The following is a 27,724-nucleotide window of genomic DNA, read 5'->3' as shown; positions in this document are numbered from 1 at the left end:
GAAAGACATTCATTGCTTTTTCATTAACATCCACAATTTTTATGGCTGCAATTCTGTGGGATACTTTTCTTTCACACTGAGAGAAGCTTAAGGCAACTGAATTTCCAGAAATGAAATGATGGTGACTAAGTATTCCGTTCTAGAATGCCTTCACGTGACAGGCAGGAACAGTCACTTTACACAGACCTAGATCAAAACGTTCAGAAATGAAGAATACGCTGCTTTTATACTTGACCCTTCAATGTTAACAAGATAAGTGTTAGGAAATGTGGCAAACAAGACTTTTCGGATACAGCAGTTTGGGAATATAGCATTCTTTACACTTCTTAAGGTTCTTTGGTGTGGAGTGTAAGACTGTTTTTTCCTTTTACATTTCACCTTTTGACTTTGCTGATGCCCTCGCAGAGCAAGGAGAGATACTGTGTGAGCTTCACCATGGTGATGATGAGGGTACCTCCAATGAGCATACAGGTAGGCCAGAAGAGGGAGTGAAAGACAGCGCTGGGCCCGTACAGTCTAGTCAAAAGGACATTGTCTTGTTTTCTTTCCCGGTCATGAAAGCATGGAAACTGTTGATGTTTTTTGAAATGCTCAGCAATGCTCTCGATTACAGTCATGTTGCACGTCTTTTTGCATTTCGGTACATAAAAGCACTAGAAAAAAACAACAGAAAAAACACTTTACTTGATTTATTGACCTATTCTTATGTTGTAAAATCTACACACTTACATCTTTTTGCATTCAATCAATGTAATATGCCATTTGTCAAATGTATTAGTGTCAGTTGTCTTCGTTTGTCATTTTTACAATATGGTTCTCTGAATTAACAAATAATGAAAGATACTGATTGCAATTGCAAATGCAATAAAAAATCATACAGAACACACAGATAACAAAAAACACATTAAGGGCTCAAGTTTGAATAAGAGGGCAAAGGTGATTAGAACCTAAATATTGGATTGTGTTACCATGCTTTGCCAAGTCTTTTCACATCAGCACTAGTGCCATGGGTCAGCATGATGTAGCATTAACATGTAGACACATACACACATAGGTGTTACATTTGGCATTCAAAAGGAACAGCATTGGAACAGATCTTAATGCATGTATGGGCGGGTGCAACCAATGGAAAACATTGCTACAAAAAGGGAACTGGAGAGGAATACAGGGAAAGGGAGTAAATTAACAAGAAACATCATAAAGCATCCCTCAGAAAAGTCACTGAGCATTGATCAAACATGTTGCCTCCTCTTCCCCATTACCCTGAAAGCATCTCAGCTTCTAACAGAAAATCCATTGTCACTTTCAACACTGTCATTTTCAGGCTCCCTGACGTCATCAATTTATTTAGCCTAAACTAGTGTAACGTGTACCACAGCAGCCTTTGCCACCAAAGGTCATAGACATAGTGTTATGTCTGCTGCTCACCTCAGGGTTGATTTCCAGAGTCTCCTCCGTGTGGGACAGCCGGTACACTTCTCCAGAGGAGTTCAGGATGACAAAGACCTGCAGACAGGGATACTTTGAGACTCCATAGCAGTCGGAGCCACAGCTGAATGTACAGTTCATATCTCCTATGTTGCTAGAGTTGAGCACAGTGCACCACGACTCCTCCGTCCAGACACTTGAGGTAAGTATGAAAGAAACAGCATGAAGTGGTTATGCACCAGTTACTGGATTCTACCTCAAGGAGGCAGCTTCATAAAGTACACCAGAAGGTTGACCTTGAAAAGGCTAGCTCCCTGAATCATTGTCCCCCCTCCCCAATCTTTACAGAGTGTAGAAAAAAAATCACACATTAAACTGCGTAAAGCTACATTTAGAAATATTTACAAATATGATAAATATTAAAAAAATAAATAAAAATAAAAAATACAAAAGTTATGACCGGTGTTAGTAGGTGAAGTCTTACAAAACTGATGTTGCCTCCTGAGCGCTTAGAAATTACGTAAGTTATCAAAAATAATCTAATAAGAATCATGTAATACTGTTGCAAATGATAAAAGGTAATTTGGCCAAGACATTACACAACATTCTTTGTATATAAGGACTGTGCAACATGTGTAAAGACTGTGTTGCTATTAAAGATCACTGTGTAAGAAGAAAACATCTAAAAAGCCAATAATGTTTCTTAAGATGCAAATTAGTGTTGATAAATCGTAACTGTGAAAGATCTTTCCTTTTGGTTTCGTCTGTTTCAGATATAGAATGCCATAGCTGTTCTTCACTGAAGTCGCTGGCTAGCAGTATGATGAAAAGCATCTCCCACTGTGATTTCTGTTACAAGTAAAGTATGGAGCTGTGCAGAAAGCAATGCTCCTTCCAGTGTTTTACATCTTAGTCAATGCTTGTCTCATTGGTTTGTCAGTTGAACAAGCCAAATGTGCTGGCTGGTGAGTCATTTCCCCTGTTGGCAGGCTACTGGCTGGTCTGTTCGTCAGTTCCTCTCTCCACTTGTAGATACTAAGCCCCAGCTGGATTTTTAATTGCCACTGACTGACATTTACGGCAACACTTATCTCAGTACAATCTGCAGTGGGACAGGATCATTTTGCTTTTCTAATAGATCACTTTCAGAGCCTTCTGGTTAATAAAAAGAGCAGCAGCACCCTATGCTCGTTCAGTATAAATGCTGTCTATTTTTTTCAGAGAGCTCCATGAAATGATTTCCAGTTATAAGAATAAAAAAAAAGTTATAAAATGCCAGTCACACTTTAAATAACGTGGCTGTTTATACTGATTACAATGATTGAGGCTGTGAAGTATATCCTATACTTTGTGTGTGTGTATATATATATACCTGGATAAAGGCTATATTTGCATCCTTAGCCATTCTACAAATAAAGGCATAATACCACAGCAGTGATGTCAAAAAGTGATAATTCCTCTAGAGGAAAATATACTTGAACTTTGACCCATTCGACTCCTCGAGACCATCACTTTCAATTCAAACACAAAATGTCTCGTTTTCAATCACTCGACAACACCCACAGTACAGAAATGTTCATTAACGATCAACAAAATGAGAATACGTAAAAAAAAAAGTAAATCTGGTACATTCGTATCTCATAGAAACGGATAACGACATAGAACGTCTGTACAGCACTGAAACACTAAAAAAAAAAACCCAACTGTACTGCTGAACCTCGTCTTTTTTAACATTAGCATCACAAGGGTATCCATGTTTAATGAAAAATAATAGATGGGCCTCTTCAGTGAGTTACAGGAAAACAATTCCATCTCGTGTTTCTGTGACCTTTGGTCTCGTAATTTATGAAGTCACAGAACCCCTACACTGTAAATCCCAAAGTCACCCTAAATAAATTAACATTAACTTAAAAATTCAAATTTTATTCATAACTCTTGTCCATTTTAAGTTAGTTGAACATTCAGATTTACTTTAGTTGTTCAAACGTAAATGGTTTAAGTAGAATCAGGGGACTCGATTCCCATCAGCCCTTGCAGGACTTGTACAATTTATTTTTGGAATGGTTTGTTGTTTATTGTGCTGTTATTTTGTGTATGTGCGGTTGCACGAGTGTGTTGTGTTTGCTTGTCTCTTGTGCCCCTGCCTGCTCCCTTACATGTGTTCTCCTTGTATTGTGTGTGTCCACCCCTGTTCTGTGGTCAGTCTGCGGATGTGACCTCCCTCCGACGGCAAGCCAAATTATCATTTAGAGATATCTCAAATTGCATTTGAGATATCTTGAAATATTTAGAGATATCTAAAATTGAATTCTGGATAGCTTTAATTGTACAGTTTTTAAGATATCTAAAATTAATTTAAAAGTATCTGTAAATCAATTTGAGATATCTAAAAATGAAATAAAGATATATTTGAATGATTTAGAGATATCTCTAAATGAACAGGAAGTTAATTGAAGATATCTTCAAATGATTTAGAGGTATGTGAAAAGTATTTATAGCTATCTAAAAATAAACATTTAGAGATATCTTAAAACTAAAGATATCTAAAAATGCATTTTAGATCTCATTTAAAGTTCCATTTAAAGATATATGTAAATCATTTAGAGATATCTCAATGTATTTTAGATATCTTAAAATGATTTAGAGATATCTTTAAATATTTAGAGATATCTATTAATTAATTTGAGATATGTCTAAATGATAATTGTATAGTGAAAAGTGTTGAATTTAATTCAAGGGAAGTAATTTTAAAACTTTACAATGCATTAGTAAGACCTCACCTAGAATACTGTGTTCAGTTCTGGTCACCTCGCTACAAAAAGGATATTGCTGCTCTAGAAAGAGTGTAAAGAAGAGCAACCAGAGTTATTACGGGTTTAAAAGGCATGTCATATGCAGACAGGCTAAAAGAATTGAATCTATTCAGTCTTGAACAAAGAAGACTACGCGGTGATCTGATTCAAGCATTCAAAATTCTAAAACGTATTGACAATGTCAACCCAAGGGACATTTTTCTTAATGTTGTTGAAGTTGACACCCTGAGATCCTTCAAGAAGTTGCTTGATGAGGTTCTGGGATCAATAAGCTACTAACAACCAAACAAGCAAGATGGGTCAAATGGCCTCCCCTTGTCTGTAAACTTTCTAATGTTCTTATTTAATTTTCTAATAATAATAAAATAATATATTTTAAATAGCCTAATGTATAGATTTATACCCATTGTCAACCAACTGCTTTACCAGATAGTAGAAGATGCCCAGTTGGAAACAATTAAACAAACTATATCCCACTACAATCTAATTAATTCCCCCAGTACCATAGACATAGTAAGTGTGCTACCTCTCCATGTAGGATCGGAGGATTGTGATCCCCAGGACGAAGTACAGCATCACAGAACACATGATCATGGTGAGGCCCAGGAGAATGGCCCGGTCCTCCCCTGCTTTCAGAGCAGTCACTGTCTTCCTCTTATCTAGGTGGCCGTGCTCTCGGATTCTCTGGTAAACAGTCCTGATAAAATAAAGGATTATTACAGATGTAGGGTTCCATATGATTTTGAAAGTAGATTTTTCTATTGAGATATATATATATATATATATAGATCACTTTTTAATTACCCTTTGGGAAACTCACATCCGAATGTGGCTATTGCGATCACATGATCAAAAAGTATTTTATGCTGTAGTCTAAAGTATATTTAAAAAAAAAAAAAAAAGGTGAATTATTATTATTATTATTATTATTATTATTATTATTATTATTATTATTATTATTATTATTATTATTAGAAATTAACTTGTCTTTGATTTTGAAAGACCTAACTAATTTCTAAGTGGTTCATTCAAAAAAAAAAAAAAAAAAAAAAAAATCGCACTTTGTAATTAGTGTCATTAATTCAAATATAATGGAGCTGACACATTTCCTACTGATTACATATTAATGCATATTTATTCAACACTTACTCCTATTGGTAATATTGTAGCATGCATGGAGGCAGAGGTCAGGGCTGGTAGGTGACTCAATCTTGAAGACATGAAGACATACGCCTGATATCTGCTCCTGCCATGGAGCCCGGTTCTTTTGTGCAGCAGTATCAGCGCTATGCTTCAAAGTGGGAGGCCCCAGGTTCATGTCTGACCTCCACCTGTGAGAAGCCCCAGCTTACGGAATCGCGGTTCACCACAATTTGTTAATATATAAGATTATTCATCTTGAATTAATGGCTTAACTATTATGTTTACTTACTTTGAATTCAAAAGTCAATCATATGCTTGTTCATATGCAATTACTTTTACATTTCACTTATTATAAAGTGTGTTGTTTTACTATTTTATTGCCTTACCCTAACCTCAATCCTAATTACTATTAACAGATTTAACAGCCATTACTGTGTAAGAAGGAGAATTACAAGTAATTACCTCATTAATTACTCTGTAATTATTATAAAGTGGGACTATTTGGTCAAAAGCTGTGTTCCGATAAATGTTACTTGTAAGAAGTGGATAGTTTTTAATGTATGTCTTACTACATTTTTCACTTTCTAAATGTTGCTTTGTGAGTGGCACCAGAACTTAAAGATATCACAAACTGTATAACCATCAGCTTCTCCAGCTAAAACTACATTAAAGGAGTGTAAACAAACGGAACTGGTATCAATCTTTTTTTTAAGTGCACAGAAGGTTCTCCGATTTCAGGTCTCAAATCTTATATATAATAAATTGCCCTCTAATACCAGGGGTGTTTGTAGATGGAAAACTTCCAGGGTTTTTACCAAAAACAGAATCGAAACCATCTGTCAGCCCCAGATGTGTTTGAACGATGCTTACAATGTGTGAAGCAACCTTAAAGCTACGGTCTCATACTCATCTTCAGATTCAGACCAACATAGAATTCCTTAGTGTGTGTTTAAAATTATTTCACACATATTACTTTATTGACATTAACATTTCCCAAAGGTAGTTAAAGCTGTGGGGAAAGAAATTCCCCTTCCCTGTGTAACGGGCTTGCCACTACATGCAATGGTTTTAAATTACATGCAGGCTCCCTGATATCGTGTAGAGGAAACCTTTTCTCTTTTTACAAGAAAACACAGCATATAACTGAAGTTATATGTACATTAATGTATATACCACTACATATTTAAACTGCATACTGTACAGTTCTTCCTGAGATGGAATACAAACCTATTCTGCAACATTTAACAGTAGTGGTGCACTAAGTACAATACCAGGCTTTTCTTTCAAAATTATTATTATTATTTTTTAATTATTAAACATTCAAAAATATATAAAAATACTAAAAAAGGCTGTTTTTTGCAGAATCTTTTTTTTTACAGTGTTAACGTTTTAGTGTCTGTTCCATATAAAATAGTCTCTGTTGTGCATTACTGTTGTTATTATATTGTAAGGTGATTGTTGTAGTTGTTTCTAACATGACTTTATCTACCACCTCACAATTCAACTCATTGAAAAGAATGGGTTCAGCTTTCTATATCTTTAGCTCTGCAATGGCACAGGGATATTTTTGATGTTTTTCACTGTTTTTTTTTTTTTTACTCACAAGTTACTTACAGAAGAAAAATGTAAAAACAAATATACTAATAAAAGATTTGTGGCTGAAAACGATGGCCACCATGAAGATGATATATATTATATTTTTTTACAAGTGTGATTAATTTATCATTACTTTGTCAATTTATCATGCACATAAGAGTTTAACCCTTCTATTGCTTTGCCATATAAACCGGGTTAAAAAAAAAGAAAGGTTTGGACTTTTACAATTATATCTACTATGCACTGACAAGGAACAAAATCAAGACTAACCATACCTTTTTCCCTAGATGAGAGAAATGGTATCCCGTAATGAAAAAATGCTTTCTGAATAACGAATTTGTTGCACAGTAGCTATCCAACTCTTTGGATTAAAAAACTACACTACTGTGCCAAAAAACACTGCAAGTAACATTTCAGCAAAACCAGCCATAACTACTGTTCTGGCATATTATTTTGAATAGACCTAGGCACCGCTTTTTGTACAGAAGCCCTGCAAATGAACACTTTTTAGAACTACAGTACCTTCTTTCATACTGGCTGCCCTGTGCAGCTCTGCTGCCTGTCCATAGAAACATCTTGCTGAACTTCCCACCTCCTCCACTTCTTCTTACTGCAGAGCTTTGAGTCTGATGAGCAAAAGACCTAGGAGAGAGAGAGAGCATCTGAAACACAGCAGCCAAGAACACCATGGCCTGATGCAATAAGTGCCCCTCAGGACATGCATTCCAGCACCCCAAATGCACAGTATTTGTTTTTTTCAAACTTTCGACAGTGAAGATGCTATTTCGGATGTCATGAAAAAAAGCCTCTCACCCATTTAAGCATTTAAGATCTGCCTGGTTCCAATTTACATGGTCTTTACAAATATATATATATATATATATATATATATATATATATATACTGAGAAAGAAAGTTAGCCCACTTGTTCTTTTCTTCTTCTTAAGTTCGTCGACAGGTGTGCTTTGACATAAAGAGCACAGGAGCTAGAGGTTGAACATCCCTGTCAAATCACCTTAATCTGGCAGCCTAGATACATCTCACTCACACGCGTACACACAAAGCCTTCTCTAACTCGCAAACCATTTTTACATTGCGCTTTTAATTTCCAGACTGCTTTGCTAGTAAACACTCGTTCTGTTATCTCTGTTGATGGTAAAATAATGATTGGGAGTCACGGTGAAGTTGGAAGGCACTGATCTGTTACCATAAATGAGCAGCGAGATTTAATTGTAGTTTAAAGTCCCCTCTGCACAGACTCTGCGATTGGCTCTGCCTGGGAGACTCATAGCAACGTGGTGGCACAGGTGTTTCAGAGCTGTGATTGATTGCTGATGCGTACAGAGTAAATGTTAGAGCTCTGCTTTTCTGTCTGTGCACCTGAAGTCAATTAACTCTTTGTTCCTGCAATCTTCATGGTTTATGCAGAACCAACGAAGGCAAGCTTTGTAATATATCATCCATATTGTATAGTGTTACCTAGGATTATCTATGTTAAACCAGATAATGAGAGACAGAAAATGTATTAACTAACTACATTACTATTTTTTTGTTGTATTATTAGTCTATGAAATATAACGACAGCATTTAAATGACAATATTAATAAAGCATTAGCAAGGTCTCACAGTGGGTAATTGCTTGAGCCTTTCTCCTCTGAAAGCCTGGTTTTGAAGCTCGCTACGTTCAATAGGAAATTTCTATCCAATTGGTTCCAGCAATCAGACATAAGCAACACAATATGGCACATTTGGCTCTTGGTAACTCTGTAGCAGTCTTAGAAAGTGAACCCAATGATTACATTGGCAAGGGGATTTAAGTGCAACATGGCATGGAGGTGAAATAGCCAAACTATCTTTACTGATGTTTTGTTTTATACCAAGATGCCCTTTAAACCTCTAAAGAAATTCGGTGGTCTCTCCAGTGCAGTATAGGACAGGCTAGAGGCATTGATATCTGAGATACAGACTTTTTAAATCAAGAATATTTCTATGCAGGAAAACAGTACAAGAATAGGTTAGGTAGGAGAGGTAAACAGTAGACACGTACATCACAGGAAATTGCAACAGATGTAACAGATAACTGTTACATTCTGAGGATGTATTACTGTACTGTAGGACATATTTAGCAATATATTTTGTTATTAGACAAATGGAGTTCAGGCAGATTTAAATGCTGTCATTGTTTGGATAATTATAAGAAGGCCCTCTGTGTAGCAAGGCTATTAAAACCATACCAACAGTGTGGGTCTCTTTAAAGTATTTCTGTCGTGAAGATGTGTAAAACACCACCATTTATGATTTAAATGACAACTTACTTATATTAATTGAATTTTAGTTATGCACTCAAATGCTGAATATGTCACTCTGCAGCATAACCTGTACCTTAAATTTAATTTCCAAGATCTCTGTTTTCATTGCTAATAGTAATTGCATTTCACATGGGTCCAGCCACATGTTTCCTAGTTAGTGTTCCAGTCACTGTTCTATGCTCAACAGAGAGAAATCAATCACACAGCATGCAGATGGTAATACTTTTCCAGGTTGAGGACACAGCAGAAGGACACAGCTATGTCAATTTGTATAGAAATCAGCAACCTTTTGTGGGCATAAATGCTCATCAACAGTGAAGTATTAGTGCAAAAAAGGAGACTGAGCACAAGGCCCATGTGACTGTCTGTCTTATTTTTAAACCATTATTTTATTAGGTAAGCATTGAGATTCAAATCTCTTTTACAAGTGCGGCCTAGCCAATAAAGACAGCAGCAACACAAAAACACAGTACAAAAACACAGATACAAAAATACAATACAAATTATAATAATACAAATCAACAAATCAGTTTGTCAACAATCAAATAGTAACAAACAGTAACAAGTCTACTCAGCTACTTAAAACATGCACAACTCTCAAGTAGATAATCGTGCAGCTTACTCTAACTAAAGTTAACTAATAACTAATAACTAAAGTTATTCGGGACTGCAACTTAAATTTAGATTGTAAGGCGCAAAACAGACAAATGACCTATTAGCAGTCTCTGTAAGCACTTTAGGAACTGTGAAATTCAAAAATGTGTTTACAGTTACAACCTAAAATCGGAAAAATAAATATTATGAATTTAAGCTTATGCTTTAATTTAATTTAATAAAGGGGGTGTTATTAAATGCTGTTTAATGATTTAAAGCTAAATTTTCCAGGTGCTGAATAGATAGGAACATTTATTCACTATATTTTCCAGATTGTAATGTGAACTCCAAAAGCATTTATAATCAGATCCAGGGGTTTTCACCTTTTTTTTGAAACTGTACCCCTTCTGTAGGGAGGTTTCAGATAAAGTACGCTTTACATTTTTCGCTCAATGAATGGTACCACAGTTGCAATAAAAGGCAGAATAATCTGATTAACACATTTCTTTTTTTCTCCTGTTTATTTAATATATGTACACGCTACTACTGTTAATAAAATGCGGTAATAAACAAAAACCGTGAAAGTATGAGTATTGCGATGACTATGTATGTTTACCAGAGCATTTAAACACTGTGCTTCACTGATACGACAAGTTGAAAACAACAAAGATCAAACGCAGCACAGAACGCTCTCCAGGCACAGTCGCCTGACACCTGTGGACGTGACAGATTCTGTTTTTTTTTTTTTTGTTTTTTTTTTCATTAGCCATTCACTTTGAGCTGCTAAACAAATATTAAGCAAGCATACATTGCGGTTTAGAGAACATATAATACCGTTAAAAAATTCAAGGTCATTATTTTCCCTTAATTTCATTTTTCTTTGTTCATTTCTGAGTCGTTCCGCGTACACCCTAGTATTACCCTTAGAAGTACCCCCGTTGAAAACCCCTGCTCCAATCAATTACCATGCCTCCATATCAGAGCAAGGCAGGGCACTATAAATAGCACCCCATCAACGCTCCGTTTAAAGGGTAAGGTTTCTGCTTATTGTTTTAGTGGACACGTGTCCATATGTAACATCATTAGCCATGTGATCGCTGCTAACCTCCCCCATTTAACACATAATTACATGCCTAATCTTGCATGAAATTGTACCGCTAAGGACACCACAGAAGGGAAGCTCGAAAGGACAGCAGTGTTGATGAGTTTAAAAGAAACAAAAGGCTTTTTATTATCACTCTCGTACTGTCAGCGCTAACGGCTACCTTGAGTAATACAAGTAACAGTCTGCAGAAAACACATGCAGCATTATCAGTATCGTAAAAGCGGTACCACCTTCCGCTTGCATCACATTCACATCAAGTTGAGGTAAGGTTCATCTTGGTTAATTAAAGCAAGTGTGCAGTTCATTTAGAAAGGGTTACGCAGATCTTACGTTTGCTAAGTACTGTTTTACCTGAAAGTTTGTTATACCCTTCTAAAAAAAAAACTTAAATAACCCTTGTGTTGTGAACAGGGTTTAACACTGGCCATGAATCCTGGTTATGGTGACGTGTTTATGCCAATGTTCTGGGCCCGGATTGGTTGGAATACAGTGCTTATTTTACATAAAAATATAAGTACAATAATAAAACGAATATGAATGTCATACTTGGATACCTGTTTTAATAAATGCCAAATAATACACTAGGCACTTCTAATTTTTACTATTTTTAAAGTATTTAATCATTATATCTAGTGTGGCAACACAACTGAACAAAAAAACTGTAAGAAAGTCCTGATAATTGCATGTTATGGTTGATAGAATGTGAATTTGAAATGGTCGAGACAATTAACAGGAATATGCTGTACTGGAAATAAATTGCATATCAGTGCAGGTAAGATTGCAGCATTTAGAATACTAAATATGTACTTTTGAAATTGAATTTCCCTTTTCTATCATTTAGTGATTTTGTATATTTGCAGTACAGGCAAATATTGACATTCTTCTATCCCTGTGGAAATAATGACATTTATGTAGTTTTTTTTTCATGTTTTAATTTCCCATTATAAAAAAATGTATAATTGCCTTGTACAGCGAGCTTTTCAGCGCTATTACCCCTTATACAAGTTTACTACTGTCTTTTTGTAATTTCCCCATGCTTTTCTCATAGTTATGCATTTGCAATTTACCCATGTATTTTAATATTCTTTACCATATCTCTCTGTGCATTATAAAGCTTACCGCTGCTTTGCTATGCATTCACTGTGCTTTATTACACTTTTTTACTATGGTAAACTTCTATCTTTGTGTATTTCCGATTAATGGAAGCCTTAATTCACATTAAGGAAGTGTTGCAAACCAGAGAAATGTACATTTAATAAGTTTAATATGCAAATATCAGAGAACCCTGTTCATATTGTAATCCTATCAAGTTTACCTTCAACATCATTGTGGTTGATGTTTTAAAGTAACCTGGTCATGCATCACTGCTACTTTTAAATTAACTGTTAAAAACAGTATTTTACTAATTACATGGGGAGCTATGAAATCAAAATGTGAGACTGAAAATGAAATGTCAACCCTCTGTTTGGCCAATTGGACCAATCAACTAAGAGCAATGAAAACAGCAAACATTGCACTAAAGGTCTGCTACACATCACTTTGAAACCAGTAAAGCAAAATAACTGCTTGTACTGTATTAACGGCATATCATTTCCATTGACACGCCTTGCTAGACTTGTTCATTCCTCTAAAACACTGTAGTGTGACTTTTTTGGTAAATGTAGTTGACCTTATGTAGTTTGTTTTATAAACACTCTAAAATAAGACAGAATGTTCCACAGTTGTGATGCAGCAATAAATGGCTTCCCCACTGCTACACTGAGCTGTGCTGCCTGGTTCCTAGTGCGTCTGTGATCGATGCAGGTTGTTGCAGCAGTGGGGAAGTCACTTATAGCTACCCCATATCTGTGTAACTTCTTGGCAGGCTTTTGAGAGCCAGTGTACGCATTATGAGCACAGCCAGGGACAATCTAAACTGAAATGAAAAGATAAAAAAAAAAATATTGGAACTCGTGGAGAATGAAGGGAGCTGTGCAGGATAGAATAATGACCCTCACTAAAGGTGGAAAAACTGAAATTAATCTCCAAGAAAGCAAACCATAGCAACTATTTTGTAGTCAACTTTCTACCAAGAGCAACCCTGGAGGTCATCATCAATGTACACTGTTCCAAATGAACTAGGCAGTCCAGTGCTTAAAACATCTTGGAAAAAACGCCTTGATGTCATTTTAATAGTAAGTACCATGAAATATCGTTATTTCTTTTTTATGCTCCTCTTACTGTTTATGGTTTTTGCAATCATTTGGAGTGGTTCTAGGTTCTCTTACTCCAGCATTGAGTTATTGCCATGTATATCTTATTCTGCTCTTGCCTGGCTTCAAGATTTCTTTCCCTTGTCTGGAGAACCTTGCGCTGGGGCTAACAGCCTTCCCCATTCCATTCAAATCATGTGACAGTGTAACCTTTTGAACCCTACCAGCCCCACCTATCCTCCGTGTCTAAATATTTGGCAGTATAGAGAAAGAGTGGCTGGAGTATAAATATGGTTTAAATAGATTTTTTTTCTTGAATCAACATGACCTGATAAAACAAAAAAAAAAAAAAAAAAAAACAAACAAAAAAAAAAAAACACACTATCAGCTTTGCTACTAGTTCAAGGATAAACCACAGCTGGAAATTTCAACGGAGGAAAAAAAGCCATCCAAACCAAATGTAACACGAGGTGAACTGTACAAATTGGTCAGGGGATATGCACTTCACAGCATATAAAAGCCTTGTAGTAAAAGTTTGCTGAACATAAAACCACAGGGCAGCACTTTTTTTATCATTTTTGCACATTTTATTTTTAGTGCAACTATAGAAATGTTGTAGTCTGGTATTGTTTTTTAAGGTACTATCAAGAATAAGGGCTGCAGGGTCGAATTACATTAAGATAATCATCATGTTTTTATACAATAAATATATACTTCAGATATTATCATTCTTATCAGTTCTACACACTGATTCCTGGTTCATAATCATGAATTTAAAAACAGCAACAACACAAAACGGGAAAAGTAACAGCAGAAACAACTTTGAATAATTTAAGGGATAATCAAACAACAACCCAATTACCAGTGAAAATGTCCAAAATGTGAAAAACCAGACATAAATAGCAAGTTTAATTCAATTGCATGGAAACATCCCACAGCTTCACTATATCTACAATGGTAAAAATAATACTGGCATATCCCTTTGAGAAACACTGATTAATTCTAGACCATGCATGTCAAAAGAAATCATTCATGGACAAGGTTACGTTAAATGCTTGCTCTTGGTTAATTTCTCTGGTGTGCATTTTCAAAAACCTCCATGTTTGCAGTTTTCCCTTCCAGCAGCCGGTGCTAATGCTCATGCTCAACCACTTTAACAGTTTTATTACCCATCAGCCCCACTAATTAGTCCTGCTTGTATGGTATGAGGTTAACAGGTAGTAAACACTTCCAAAAATACGTGTAACCTTCACAAGATGTATGGCAGGACCTTTGGTCTAGTGTTCTGGGGTTTGGCCTTGGTTTCCATAGATCACTGGAGTAAATTTAATTTACTGCAGTGCATGAGATCCAATAAGAGTCATCTAAAAGAGGTTTTGTTCTACTTGACTTTCAAATGTCATTTTTTGTGTGTTAAATTTTAAATAATTGCAGGATCAACCAAAACAACAGATCCCCATAGACTTCCAGCATAGAGTGAAAGGGAGGGCGTTAATTAAAAAATATCAGTCTTCTTGGGCAATCTCAATCTCTTGGGTGATAGTCAAACAAGAGAATGGTTCTATAGATACTGCTATTGAACTGAATGCAAAATCATCCCTAATTGTGCTCAGACAGGGAATTCAATTGCGACACATATTATGGTGGTAATAAGAGTTTTGTTTTATGATATGATGTACAGAATGTCTTCCCAGATTTATAATTAAGATGTTATTGTCTCCTTTTTTAAGGGAAGTAAACTCTGAGGCACAGAATGACAAATTCATAACTTATTATAAATAAAATAAATTATTATATACACTGCATACTGAAAAATAAGTTGGCTTTTAACTGTTTTTTTTTTTTAAATAGTCAAATCGTTAAATTGTCACCTAATAACAAAATATTTAGACACTAATATCAAAATGTAATGAAACGGGTTTAAAACACACCTGAAATGTATAAACTTACAAATCTATTATCATACACCAGCAGTTTTACATTATTATTAAAAAATACTAACAATATACAGAGAAGTTTCTGCTTTTTACATTGAAGTATGCAGAAAAAATAATAATAATAATAATAATAATAATAATAATAATAATAATAATAATTAATTAAAGTTCAGGGTTTCAGCCTAGATCAGTTTGTTTAAACACCCTTTTCACTTGAATCACGTTTGTCCAGTCATTGTACTGTTCATGCACATTCAAAAGGTGTACCAACACAACTGGCTTTTTAAAGTCACGTAATGGATAGTCAAACATATGCTAATAAAGCCTGCTGTGTAAATTGCTGTAGAAAAAACAAGTTTCAGTTTAACAAGGAAAGAGCCAAAGTGCAGAAAGGCTTACCTTTGAAGCATGATTGCAGAAATCGGTTAAGCAAATCTCTGTGGCACACCCTTGGTCAGACATATATTTGAATTACAAAAACGTTTTCAGATATGTACTACTGGAAACATGTGGCACAAGCCCCCTAAACAAGAAAAAATGCTCTTTTAATACTGTATCTATTTTTATCCTTATGTGGGACAATAGAGCCATCACAATAATATGGAAAAGGGAAGTTAGTTAAGATAAGAGGTCTGTGCATGAATGGTTAATCCCTACAGCAAGAGATCTAATTCAATACCGAGCACCTATTTTTATTCCGATAACAAAACATATTGAATAGTAACAATGATTTATCAAAGGTGATGTCCTCATAAAAGTGACATTTTAATGTCCACAGTGTACACCTCTTATTTCGAGATATACCTTTCTTTTGGTCACACGAAGCAGTGGTTGAACAGGAAATTAAATACTATTTGTTTTAATACAAACACCAGGTGATTCAACAACGTATTCAATGAAAAACGCTTCATAAAATCAATAAATACATTATGTTAGCAAACAGGATAGGACCCATTTACTAAACATGTTTCCGGTACAGAATTGTCAAAGAAAAAACTGTTACCATTTTGGAAACAGTACGAAGTGAAAAACAACTCCAAATGTTAATTGATGGGAAACTGAGTTGTTGTTTATAAATGTGTGTTATTTGTGTAGACGTGGCATTAGGAATTATTAGGGCTACCTTTCCCATGCTTCACTACTTTTTTTTTTTTTAATCGTTGAGAATCAAGGCTACAAAAACTGTAATAACTATTGAATAACATTCTTGTATTTTAAATAGTTCTTAGAAAAGTAGGAAACATAATTCCCTAGTGTTATGGGTAGGAGGGCAATTTCTTAAATTTATTGTGAATACTGTGCCATACACCATGATTACACATTGTTCATTTTCTTTAGTATGGGGTTATGGGGCTCCAAAGACCTGAAATCCAGTAAATACTGCCTAATGTGACATCAGAAAAATATCACCTTGCAACTAATAAATATATCATGTATTAGTACAATAATGTGATATACAGAATCTTTGCTGTTTTGTTTAAGGAAATTTTGAACAGCAACTCTATGTTGTACAAATATACTACATATATATAACCTGTCAATGCACAGACCTTTTATCTTAATTAACTTCCCTTTTCCATATTATTGTGATGGCTCTATTGTCCCACATAAGGAGAAAAATAGATATAGTATTAAAAGAGCATTTTTTCTTGCCCGGGGGCTTGTGCCACATGTTTCCAGTAGTACATATCTGAAAACGTTTTTGTAATTCAAATAATAGTCTGACCAAGGGTGTGCCACAGAGATTTGTTTAATCGATTTCTAGAATCATGCTTCAAAGGCAAGCCTTTCTGCGCTTTGGCTCTTTCCTTGTTAAACTGAACAGCACAACAATTTGCACAGCAGGCTTTATTAACATATATTTGACTATCCATTACGTGACTTTAAAAAGCCAGTTGTGTTGGTACACATTTTGAATGTGCATGAACAGTAGTACAATGACTGGACAAACGTGTTTTACATTTCATAGTCTGCAGAAACATTGGTTCAAGACATATATAACTATAAAGGAACACTTAGAAGAAGATGACTTCTTCTTAGTGCTACTCAGATATCCTCTAACTACAGAACGACAGTTCAACTACTGGAGTAATATGAATATAACCTTTTGTATTACATTTTTTATTAATTTTTGAATCAAAAATCCATGTACCTCTCCATATAGTCACTTACTGTATGCCTGCATTAGATAAATGTCTATTTACCAATGTAATTTCTGTGCATAGTTGTTTAAAATAATTATTAATAATAATTATATATATATAAAAAAACTTGAAATTATTAAATATACACATTAAAGATGGATTTTAGAGTGCTGTATAGGTATTTATAACCTGCAGCACACCACATGCAAGATAAACTAAGGCAATAACAAATTCTCAGCATGACATACCTGTTCTAGAAGACTCTATTGCGTACAGGTAAAGAAGTAAGCACCAGTTCTTAGCGTTCCAGAAATGTTAGGTATACATTAGCTTGTTTTTCTGATTTGGAAGCTGAGGAAGTGGCCTGGCATGAAATTCAGGACTTTAAAACCATTTAGTTAAAGAAGGAGGGGGAAAGGGCAGTGGATAGTCACATACAGAAGAAGCAGAGCTGTTTTTTCACATTAATCAGCACTTATACATGGGCCCTGATGAAAGAACTTGACCTTGGACATGCAGAAGCAGAGGGCATTGCATAAGGAACAATGAGATATCCTGTCTGATTATTAAACCTTGTAGGACACAGAAGCTGTAAGGTGGGGATTAATAAAGATTTGGTGAATTCAGTTTTTTTTTTTTTTTTCTTTTTTAAACAAAATGCTGTATGTTTCAGAATAATTAATATATTTTATATCTAAAATGCAATGAAAACTGGTTCGGCATCAACAGGAAAGCAGGCAGCAAGAGCAAACTAAAGGTTGTGTAAAAATGAAGAGTGAGACATGTTAAACTCTGTACTCTGAGTCTGTACAGGGAGTCCTTCCACGTAGGGATTGCAGGGGTCTGATAGGCTAGAGCTAACAACATGAACATGAGAATGAAAGTTGTCATTATTTCAAACCGTAAATGCAATTCTAGTAAATCAAGTTGTGTTCTGGAAAAGGAAATTGAAAGATGTCAGACAGATTTTTGGCGCTTCTCTTTGTGTCACTGTCTGTATGAACAGTGTTCTGTCTGCTATCGCAACCTTATTTGTTACTGTTTAGGATGCAAGTGGTAAAATTAGCTCTTGCCCCCATCTGTGAAACCTTGGTCCTAAGGTCCTGACTGCATGCCTTGCCATGTTTTCAGCTGCTAACATTACTTATAAAACATATTTGGTATTTACAATTAATGCTACTGTCTCAGTGGGTGAGGGTTAAATGTTCAGCCTCTTTATTTAAAAACTTGTGTCCAAAAGAAATCTGAAGAGGTTCAAAATCTAGGTCTAAAAGCAAAAAAACAACATATTTTTATTACGAAGAATAAGGTTGCTCACTCTAAAACCTAAAGCGGAGCTGTCAGGATGTCTAAGAGCAGAAAATAGCAGGATAACATTCTCTGACAGGTTCCCATACACCCTTCTTATTTTAAGGTTAGCTATGCGTGTTTCTCTTCTTAAGATAAACTGATAATCACTGCCTATTGTTTCCTCTTCAAAATATATTTGCCTCAAATAAAAATTCTTATCCACCCCCATTCCAGTCTGACCGTAACATTTTGTCTGTGAATTACTTTTGCAAATGCTCACTCGCCTCTTGTGTCAGAATTGCGTGAACTTTTTTGAAGGGTCGATAGATTGTAGCCTTGGGGATGGAGAAACTTGTTATACATGTTGACAATACTGAAAATAGTATGAAAAGTTCAGTGGTTATCTTTGTTATTATATATATATATATATATATATATATATATATATATATATATATATATATATATATTTTTTTTTTTTTATAGCTTGTCCATTCTCAAGCCTAGACAAGAATACGATAAGGCCCGGGTCATGTCTCAGTAGATTTCTAGAAGGTTATGGAGAAAATTTCACTTTCAAGTCTACTTTCACCTGAAGAAGAGACCTTTGAGGTCTTAAAAACTTGTGAATAATTATTATTTAGTTAGTCATATAAAAGGTATCACTTCTCCTTCTCTCTGTCTATCATCTCTGGACTAATACGGCTACCATTTCATCTATCTACAACTTTCAAGTCACCTGTTCAGGTACAGCTCCTGTCACCTTGCTCTGCACTTGAATGGTAAGATGTTCATCTTTGAACCTTGTGCATTGTGATTCACGTCCAGCTCTTGCCACTCCATTCAAATCAATATTCAGGAGACACCTTAAAAAAACTAGCGTGATTGTCTTGTGTATTACATATTCGTTTTAGTTTACCTGAGTGAGTGAACTAAGTGAGGAAACATTTTTTCTCTGATGTTGTATAGAGGGATATCATCAAAATGATGAAAGTGTTAATTGATAACACCTTTGGTTTTCTATTAAGTATGTAGCAGTCAGCCACGTAGGTGGCTGTTATTAACATTATCAGTGCGAGTGTAGAGATATAACCTTTAGATGGGGAACATATGTTGGGGTTCACGTGTAAAATCAATAAATCTATAGACTAATCGGTAAATGTGTAGATTTAACAGCTCACTGATCAGTATATAAAATAACTAAGAAGATATTAATAAATAAGAAGATAGTAATTCATGCTGCAGCATTTGAGGTGAATTCAGAAATAAAGTAATGTCAGATTCCTGTAAGATCTATTATGTACATGGGTAAATTAACTAATGTATTTATTATTCTGAAACTCCAGCCTTAGGATTTATTTTTAATTATTTGATTAATCTTTGTAAACTTCATTGCATCCCTTCTTGCATTATTATTATTATTATTATTATTATTATTATTATTATTATTATTATTATTATTATTATTATTATTTTATTTAGCAGAGACCATGTATTACTGTTTTGTCCTATATACAGGCATGATAGATTTCTGGTTTTATTTCTAATGATTTTATACCAATTTCACACATGAATGGTAACATACACATCAAAGGCCAGTGAGACATTCAGTTTAGTTAAATTCTTCTATTTAACCAAATAAAACACTGAGCATTGGTGCCTTAAATACAACACCAATAACATCAAATAACAATATAAAATATAAGCAATACAAAATATAAGTAAAAGAAAAAAGTCCATGATACAATATTTATCAAGTGTGATACTGGCTCCAAGTCAATAATAAATCGTTCATATTTTAAACAGACGTGGCAAACTGCAGATCAAAGATTCAACCTGTTATTTTAATTCTGTTTCATATCAGATCTATACAAACAGGTAACACATTAAACTTAATATTAATACCACAGTCAGGCTAATCATGTTTGCTATTACTTAGACACTATTACTGATTTATTTACACAATCAAAAAACAGTATAGTTTTCAAATGTCACAGCAACTCACTAACACAATACTTAATACAATGGAAGCATCAGCATCTATCTCCAGCTCAATGTAAAACTAACTGCAATGACTCACAAAAACGATGGGGACAAACACATTACTTGTGCTACACTGGCAATTAAGGTTATAATATATGTTGCAATATATATATATATATATATATATATATATATATATATATATATATAAAAACATCATATATTTTAATTTACTAGTGCTGCCTTCAATTCATGTATGTAAGAGCTGTCTTTCATGAAGCATATTACATGTATGGGTATGTAGATAAATAATCCATGTAATCAAGTATTGAAATACAGATATTATCTCACACTAGTCTCGCCTTTCCACGTGCAGTGTATGTTTTTAACACAAAAACATCCTGCCTTAAAAAACATTTACAAATCAGTAGGCAATAAGTCAAAAATGCCAAGCTGTTTGGTCTGAGAGCATTTTAATAAACACAGAGCACTTCCAACACTGTAAACTCACTTCAGATAGATACAGACTTCCAAGATCCTACCTTCTGGTGTCACATTTTCTTGAGATGCAGAGTTCTTTATTTTTTTATAATCCTAATCCCAGTTAAATAGAGTGTCTGTCAGCAGTTGTTTAACTTTGCAATTGGTGTTCTATTGGGTAAGCCTTCCTAACTCCTCTCAAGTCTCAGTGCTCAAAATGTTTGACATAGCTCTGGGTACAATAAGAGTGACAGGCACAATAGATAGTCATGCTTAAAATTACTTAGCTAAGCACAGTGGGGGAAGCTACACACAGACTAAAATGTGAGAGCCATAAACAGCCTATTAAATCTTATACTAATACATGCTATTAGTTTTTATGGTTGATATCTTCACTTCCTCTTACCTGTTTTCTCCTGGGGCACATGATACAGAATATTGGAAAAAGGCAAATTATAATAGAAAAAAATAACTACTTACAATAAAGGAACTGCTCCTACCTACAAGTTTTATAAATCTCTGAAAAGTAGCCTTATATAACAAAGTTTTTTTGTTTCGAACCACAGTACTCCCCTTTTAGTTTACCCCTACTCTGTACCATACTTTGTTGTTGTTATTAATAATAAATAATAATAATAATAATAATAATAATAATAATAATAATAATAGTGTTTAAAATGATATTGTATTTGAAGACATGTTGATATGATGTATTGGATGATAGTGATAATACTAACTACTGTATTTGAATTAGTGGCTAGTTATGCCTTAAAATAAAGTTAAACTCTTTCACGTTTAAGACAAATGTAGTTCACTAATACATAACTGAAGAGATGCAGAGAGGGACTAAAGCCAAACTTGAGGGGAATTAAACAGCAATTAAACATTTGATAATTAATTTTCTTCGTTACAGCCAATGTACAAAACAAATATTAAATATACAAAAAAAGGTGCATTCATGTGGAAGAACAGGAAAACAGTCCTGCTTTACTTTGCAGCATGATGCATGTTTAAAGAAATATATTTTCAGGGGTATTTCTATTTTTGTGTAGGCAAAAAAAAAAAAAAAAAAAAAAAAAAGTATTAAAATTATAGTATTAGTATTAAGTATTAATAAAAAATGTACTTCTAAATCACAGCAGAGGGGCTGAGAGTATGGAAGCAGCTGACAGGTGTGCATCATCATCATAGTAAAAACACAGCAATGTGTGCAACACTGAATCACTTGATTGAAATGGTTTGGATTTTGCGAGACTCTACATTTTGTTTAGTTGCTTCTTGAGTTTTAACAGTAAAGTGCTCTCCATGCATTGATTATTGTGAATTTCGGTTAGGACATTGATACCTGATTGCACTGTTAATGTTAACGTGTTTTTCTTTTTATTTTACAGTGTACTCTGTTTATTAGAATTACTGATATAAGAATCAACCACATATACTGATGAAAACCACTGGGACAAAATCATTCCTATTCTAACCATGCTAAAATAATCTGCTTATAACAATCAAGCAATCTGCTTTCAACAATCATTTCAGGGCAAACTGACTGCATGTAATACGATACTTTATCAAGTGCAATGACGTGTACAGACAATGGAGCTGTTTTTGAATTTGATTACATCTTGTGTGATTAGGCATGCACGCAGCGTGGATCGTGCAATGAAGCAGGAAACGCTGGACAAGTTTGTAATCAGAAAGTGAGTGCGACAATGCATTGTACAGGTATGTTTTTTGTGTTCTCTGTTAGTGAACATTTGTTTCAATAAAGTGAATGCACATTCATTGAACAGTAGGGGATTTCTCCTTTCAGGCATGTACCCTCTATCAACATCATACTAGTGCATGAAACTCTTTGGATTGCTTTGTATTTGTATTTACTGGCCAATGTTAGTTCAGTTAGCCTGTTGTATAATAAATTGATGGAATAACTATTACAGTTTTTATATAATATCAAATACTACAAACAGGCTGCATAATGACGATAGCAAGAGAACATGCTACTGAACAAATGAACAGCAACTGTGCGGTTTCCAAACTGTAGAGAAAAAACAAAAAAAAATATATATATATATATAGTTACTCACAGTTGCTTCACCTGTTTGCACGATTTACCTGGTCTAGTTTTGTGGAGCAGATCACTGACTAAATTACTCACACCCCCTTAGACAACAGCACATGAATGTATGTGTGTGTTTATATATATATTATATATATATATATATAGGTTTATATATATATATATAATAGTATTTACATAAAGCACATTTTGTGAAGTTTTCTTAAGTTTTTCTGAGGTGGTTGTTTTGGGCAAATTATTTTTACTTGTGGATTCATGCAGCCCATTATAAGTAAGAAAGTTCAAGAAAAAGCAACCTGTTTATGTATACACACAGACATGGCATGTGGCTTTATCAGCAGAAGGAGACTGTTGAATCACAAAAGTGTATCTGGTAGGCTTTGAGATATATCACCATAGCCACTAACTTTTTTTCAACTAGTGAACCCCAAAAAGATTCTGAATGCCCCAAACCAACCCAACACTGAGACAAAATCACACTTACCCCACTTTCTTTTTGGGACGATTAAACCCGATGTAAGATTCTTCTCGTTGCATGGGGATTCCTTTGTGGGGATCACTGGAAAAATCATACCAGACAGAAGGAAGTGGGAGGCAGGAAGGCATATTTATCACAGCCCAAATAAAACAGGAAGAGTTCCATCAACACACAATTTAGAAGCTGGATCCCATTTCCCAGTCATCAGTAACTCAGGCCAGACCACTGTGCAGCATAACCAACAACCTTGTGCTTTTACACAGAAGTATATCAGCTGTGAGAGGATGGAAATGTAGTAATGACAGAAAGAACATTGATCAAAATCTGGCCAGTCTGATACACTGAATGGAGCTTCTGTACGTCATTTCCAGCTAGTCCCAGCCCACTTTAATTATACTAAGAACATTCAGAAAATGTTGACATTTCTTTGGGCATCTGGACTAGGTTTAATAAACCATTTTTATTCTAGTAAGTACACAAAACAATAATGTTACACACATAAATAACTCAGGAGGTTAATGTAAGAGTTACTACATACATCTTGATGCTTGTCAATGGTGGGCTTTATTGAGTTTAAAGAACTGGTATTAGTCATTCTATTTGAAATGATGTGGATTTAGAACTACTAATCTACCCTGACCAGCATTGGATGACTATACCACTTTAATCACATTACTGTAATACCATTGTTATTATATAAACCCTTAAACACAGTAACATTTCTGACTTAAATGTACAGTAAATGCATTACAATAGCTTGGAAACAAACAGCTTTTAAATGGTTTACTCAAGAGGATGACACACTGGATGTGATTATTACATACTGTAGTCAAATTCATCACGTAATGCTGCTCTTGGTACCACTTACCTCAATCAACAATAGATGATTCACTGACGTGGCAGCAAGTGCCCTTCTCCAGAAATACTCTTACTGCAAGAAAACTATGCAGAATGCATTGGGGCCCCTTTCCCACTTGGACAAGACATTATCAAGTGTTAGATCAAGCCCCTTCTTGTAATTCCATAAAATCATGAGTAATCTAAGAACGCATTCCCTATTATATTCATAATGAATTTATATTGTTTTAGATTTGGTTCTACATGCTTCTGTGCTTAGTGTAGTAAATAGTGTTGCAAGTTCTCAGAAGCAAGATAAAGCCAGATAATCAGGATTTTTATTGTGATCATGTTGGTGTGAACAGGGGTAACCTCAATCAATAGTAAATGAAGCACGACTACGCCAACTTGAGTTTAAAAGGCCAAGGACCTTGACATGTATTAGCAGTAGCTTTCCCTGAGCAGGTTCTTTATATTCCCAGGGTTCCAACACACATGCCAGAGGCACAGGTAAATATAACAACTGTGATTGTTCTCAACAGGGTTAAATATAAAAGCACACACCATACAAATCAAAGATAAAAACAACAAGGGAAACCAATAACACAAATAACACTAACTACAGGATCCCCCTCCCGTTGGTCATTACTTAAAAACAACAAAACATTTACAATCAATATCCATGCAATGTAGAGAAAAAGAACAAAGTCCAAAAGAAATACTGTAGGTCCAGGTAGTTATATTTCCCAAATCTCCCGCCCACACTAGCCAGTAATCCAGTGTCATTGTATTATTCGACTGGAAAGTCCTTCTGATGCTCCACTCTGTCTCTCAGATGTGGCCGACCAGGACAAAAGAACCACCTGACAGAAGGAGGAAAAAAGAAACCCGCTGTTAGGAAAGTAAGATATGAGTATAGCTCTTGCATACACTTGCGTGTTTTCTCGGCCGAATGCTTCCCCTTAGACTGTCTTTGTTCTTGCTCGTATCTCTCTCACTCCAGCACGGGAACTCGACGATCACACCCTGGACTGGACCCTTTGGCTTCATTTCCTCGATCGCACAACGGTATTAGCTCAGAATGGACCCCAGGATTTCCGACTCCAACACTGCACCAAAATATCACCCTGGGTAGATCTGCTCAGTAAGCTTCGGAGAAACCACAACAAGCCTTGACTTTGGTAAGTATACAAGCAGTTCAAGTAAATCGAATATCAAAAATATGAAGCAATGTAAACAAACATTACTTCCCTTGTCTTTCTCTGTAGACACCTGTGTTCCAGTTATCGCCATGACCTCTTGAAAACACAACAAACAATCCGGGGCGTTCGCCAAAAAAAATAAACAATTATATGTAGTTCTTAAAAAAACAATCTTAAAAAAAAAACATTCTGCCTTGTTCTGCCCTTTCATTCCCAACTCCGCTCTATGCCACTCTTTTCTCTTCGAAAGCAAGTTCAGTTGTTTTCTCACAGCCATATCTTCTCCGATAATCCTAACCCAAAAGATCTCCTTCCTCAGTGATCCAAAAAAAAAAAAAACCCGCCAAGACAAGACTCTCCTTCCTCTTTCCTGTCCTGCCCCTTTTACAGGGCTGCGGGTGTTCCAATCACTTCAGAAAGTAGGGTTAAAAATAACAGTTTTTGAATTTACAAAATGAAAAACGCATGCTTATTTATTACTGCAAAGTGGAAAAAGAGGGCCCCAAGTTTCCTTAAGGACTCCTCAGGCATGCATGTTTTTATTTTGAATGGTACAGTGTAAACAGTTGAAAACAGATGTATTTAACTGCCAAAGTATGCTGACTGAAAAGCAGATGTTTAAATCTCTCAACCAACCCCCATCAAAGCAAATCCTCTATACACATCGCAGACTTTCTAAACATAATTTATATTTGAGTTGAAGAATCTGCCCCAAACAAACTGATAAAACATTGAATTGAGGTACTGTAGGTTTTCCAGCTATTACATTTAAATGGTTGAACTTGAAATGATTTCAGTTGAATTAAAATGTTTTACGGTGTTAAATGTGATTAAGAGCTATGCACATAAACTATCATCAAGACATATTATATTATATATTATATTAACTTTGTGTCGTTTTTGTGAGCAAACAGAACAATAGCTCATAGCAGGCTTTTCCCCAGGTAAAACAGGCTACTAGTACAGCATGTACTGTGTACACTGCCAGTACTTTTTAAATACAGAATGCTACTGTTCTATCCCACATGCTTATACAACCAAGGGCAGCATGGGAGTGCAGACCTCTGATTCCAGAGGAGACAGTGCACCCTAGTGGTGATCCTAGAGCTTGGAAACATGGTTTTAGCTTAAAGGGATAGTTTTATATCCTCCACATTTTCCTGATATCTTTTTGCACCTGTTTAATGTATTAGTATGTGTGATTTGTAGGCTTCTCTGTTGCAGTTTTTGTTTAAATAATTATTTTCCTGGATTTTTGAATATTCCAGCAAAAAATGCTACAGAAAAAATACCTCAATGCTGATTGTGGGGAAGTGAGGTTATAGAATCATATCAGTGTTGGCCTGTTCAATAATAATAATAATTATAATTTAGTTTTAAAACAAATAATTCAAATTCAAAAATCCCCTAAATCACTGAAAATTAATCAATGTAAATGAGTTTGTTAAAAGCCTCCCTGAATAAATGAAGTCATTATCTGAGCCCATGGCACATTCCGTAGGAAGAAACAGCAACAGGGAAGACCTTGGCAGAGTCCCTGAAATTCTAGGCATGCAGAAGAGGTCTCGGTCATAGGCATCCTGAGACAGCCTGTCTGTGACATTGGTCTGTTAAATGACTATTCCCAGCATGTGCATGTTGGAAAGTTACCATGTTAACCAAGCAGGATGGGGATTTACATATAATTCATAAAACCAATACCTGGTTACTTTTGCAGGTATCATTTTATATATAAATACATACAGTGCATATATATGGACATACAGTACAGGTGCCTCCGCTTTATCAAGGGGAAATGCTGAATGTTTTAAATAAACTATTTCTCTGTAAGATTAAAATAATTGAATTGATATTTGACATCACGCACACGATGATCTTTTGCATATGCATGGAGAGGGTGTGACCTGGGAAGTTAAATGTTTCTCTTTTTTTACACACTGTAGAGCTGACCTTCACCCACACTACCACTGGGGTAGAATGAAATGTCGAAACATTTTGTAAGACTAACACAACTAAGCTGCTTGTTCAAATAGAAATCCTTGACCTCTGCTTATTATTTCATTCCACAGATGTCTGTGGAGAGAGAAAGCAAAACATTGTTTCATCCGATTGCTTC

At 35.1% G+C, this 27,724-nt stretch overlaps 1 protein-coding gene and 1 long non-coding RNA gene across 4 annotated transcripts; one reads left to right on the top strand and one right to left on the bottom strand.

Annotated features, from left to right (window-relative positions):
• Positions 1-8: 8 nt before the first annotated feature.
• LOC121323416 (calcium-activated potassium channel subunit beta-2-like) lies at positions 9-24,404 on the bottom strand. 2 transcript variants are annotated; one of them, XM_041264478.1, is made up of 5 exons: positions 23,576-24,404; positions 7,503-7,622; positions 4,768-4,938; positions 1,429-1,624; positions 9-653 (listed from the first exon to the last, which is right to left on the bottom strand). In XM_041264478.1, exons 1-5 carry the CDS (start codon positions 23,695-23,697, stop codon positions 375-377), a joined length of 888 nt encoding a protein of 295 aa, XP_041120412.1. In that variant the 5' UTR covers positions 23,698-24,404; the 3' UTR covers positions 9-374. The 2 variants fall into 2 exon arrangements, with proteins under 2 accessions (XP_041120412.1, XP_041120413.1); XM_041264479.1 differs by lacking the exon at positions 23,576-24,404 and adding an exon at positions 21,077-21,588.
• On the top strand, positions 10,133-27,724 carry LOC121323417. 2 transcript variants are annotated; one of them, XR_005951141.1, is made up of 5 exons: positions 10,133-11,251; positions 22,649-22,736; positions 25,242-25,308; positions 25,410-25,587; positions 25,675-27,724. It is a non-coding gene; the product is annotated as an uncharacterized LOC121323417 (long non-coding RNA). The 2 variants fall into 2 exon arrangements; XR_005951140.1 differs by lacking the exon at positions 25,242-25,308.

This window comes from Polyodon spathula, chromosome 11 (genome assembly GCF_017654505.1).
Source record: "Polyodon spathula isolate WHYD16114869_AA chromosome 11, ASM1765450v1, whole genome shotgun sequence".
Lineage (NCBI taxonomy): Eukaryota > Metazoa > Chordata > Actinopteri > Acipenseriformes > Polyodontidae > Polyodon > Polyodon spathula.
The sequence above is the reverse complement of the archived record's forward strand: the minus strand, read 5'-3'. Positions and strand labels throughout refer to the sequence as shown.

Excerpts from the sequence above, each read along its gene's own strand:
- LOC121323416 (XM_041264478.1), bottom strand. The coding sequence starts at position 23,697 with ATGCCTTCCTGCCTCCCACTTCCTTCTGTCTGGTATGATTTTTCCAGT. Across the intron at positions 1,625-4,767 it reads CTCCGATCCTACATGGAGAG|TGTCTGGACGGAGGAGTCGT; the intron begins GTAGCACACTTA and ends ACTTACCTCAAG. Across the intron at positions 654-1,428 it reads CTCTGGAAATCAACCCTGAG|TGCTTTTATGTACCGAAATG; the intron begins GTGAGCAGCAGA and ends GTTTTTTTCTAG.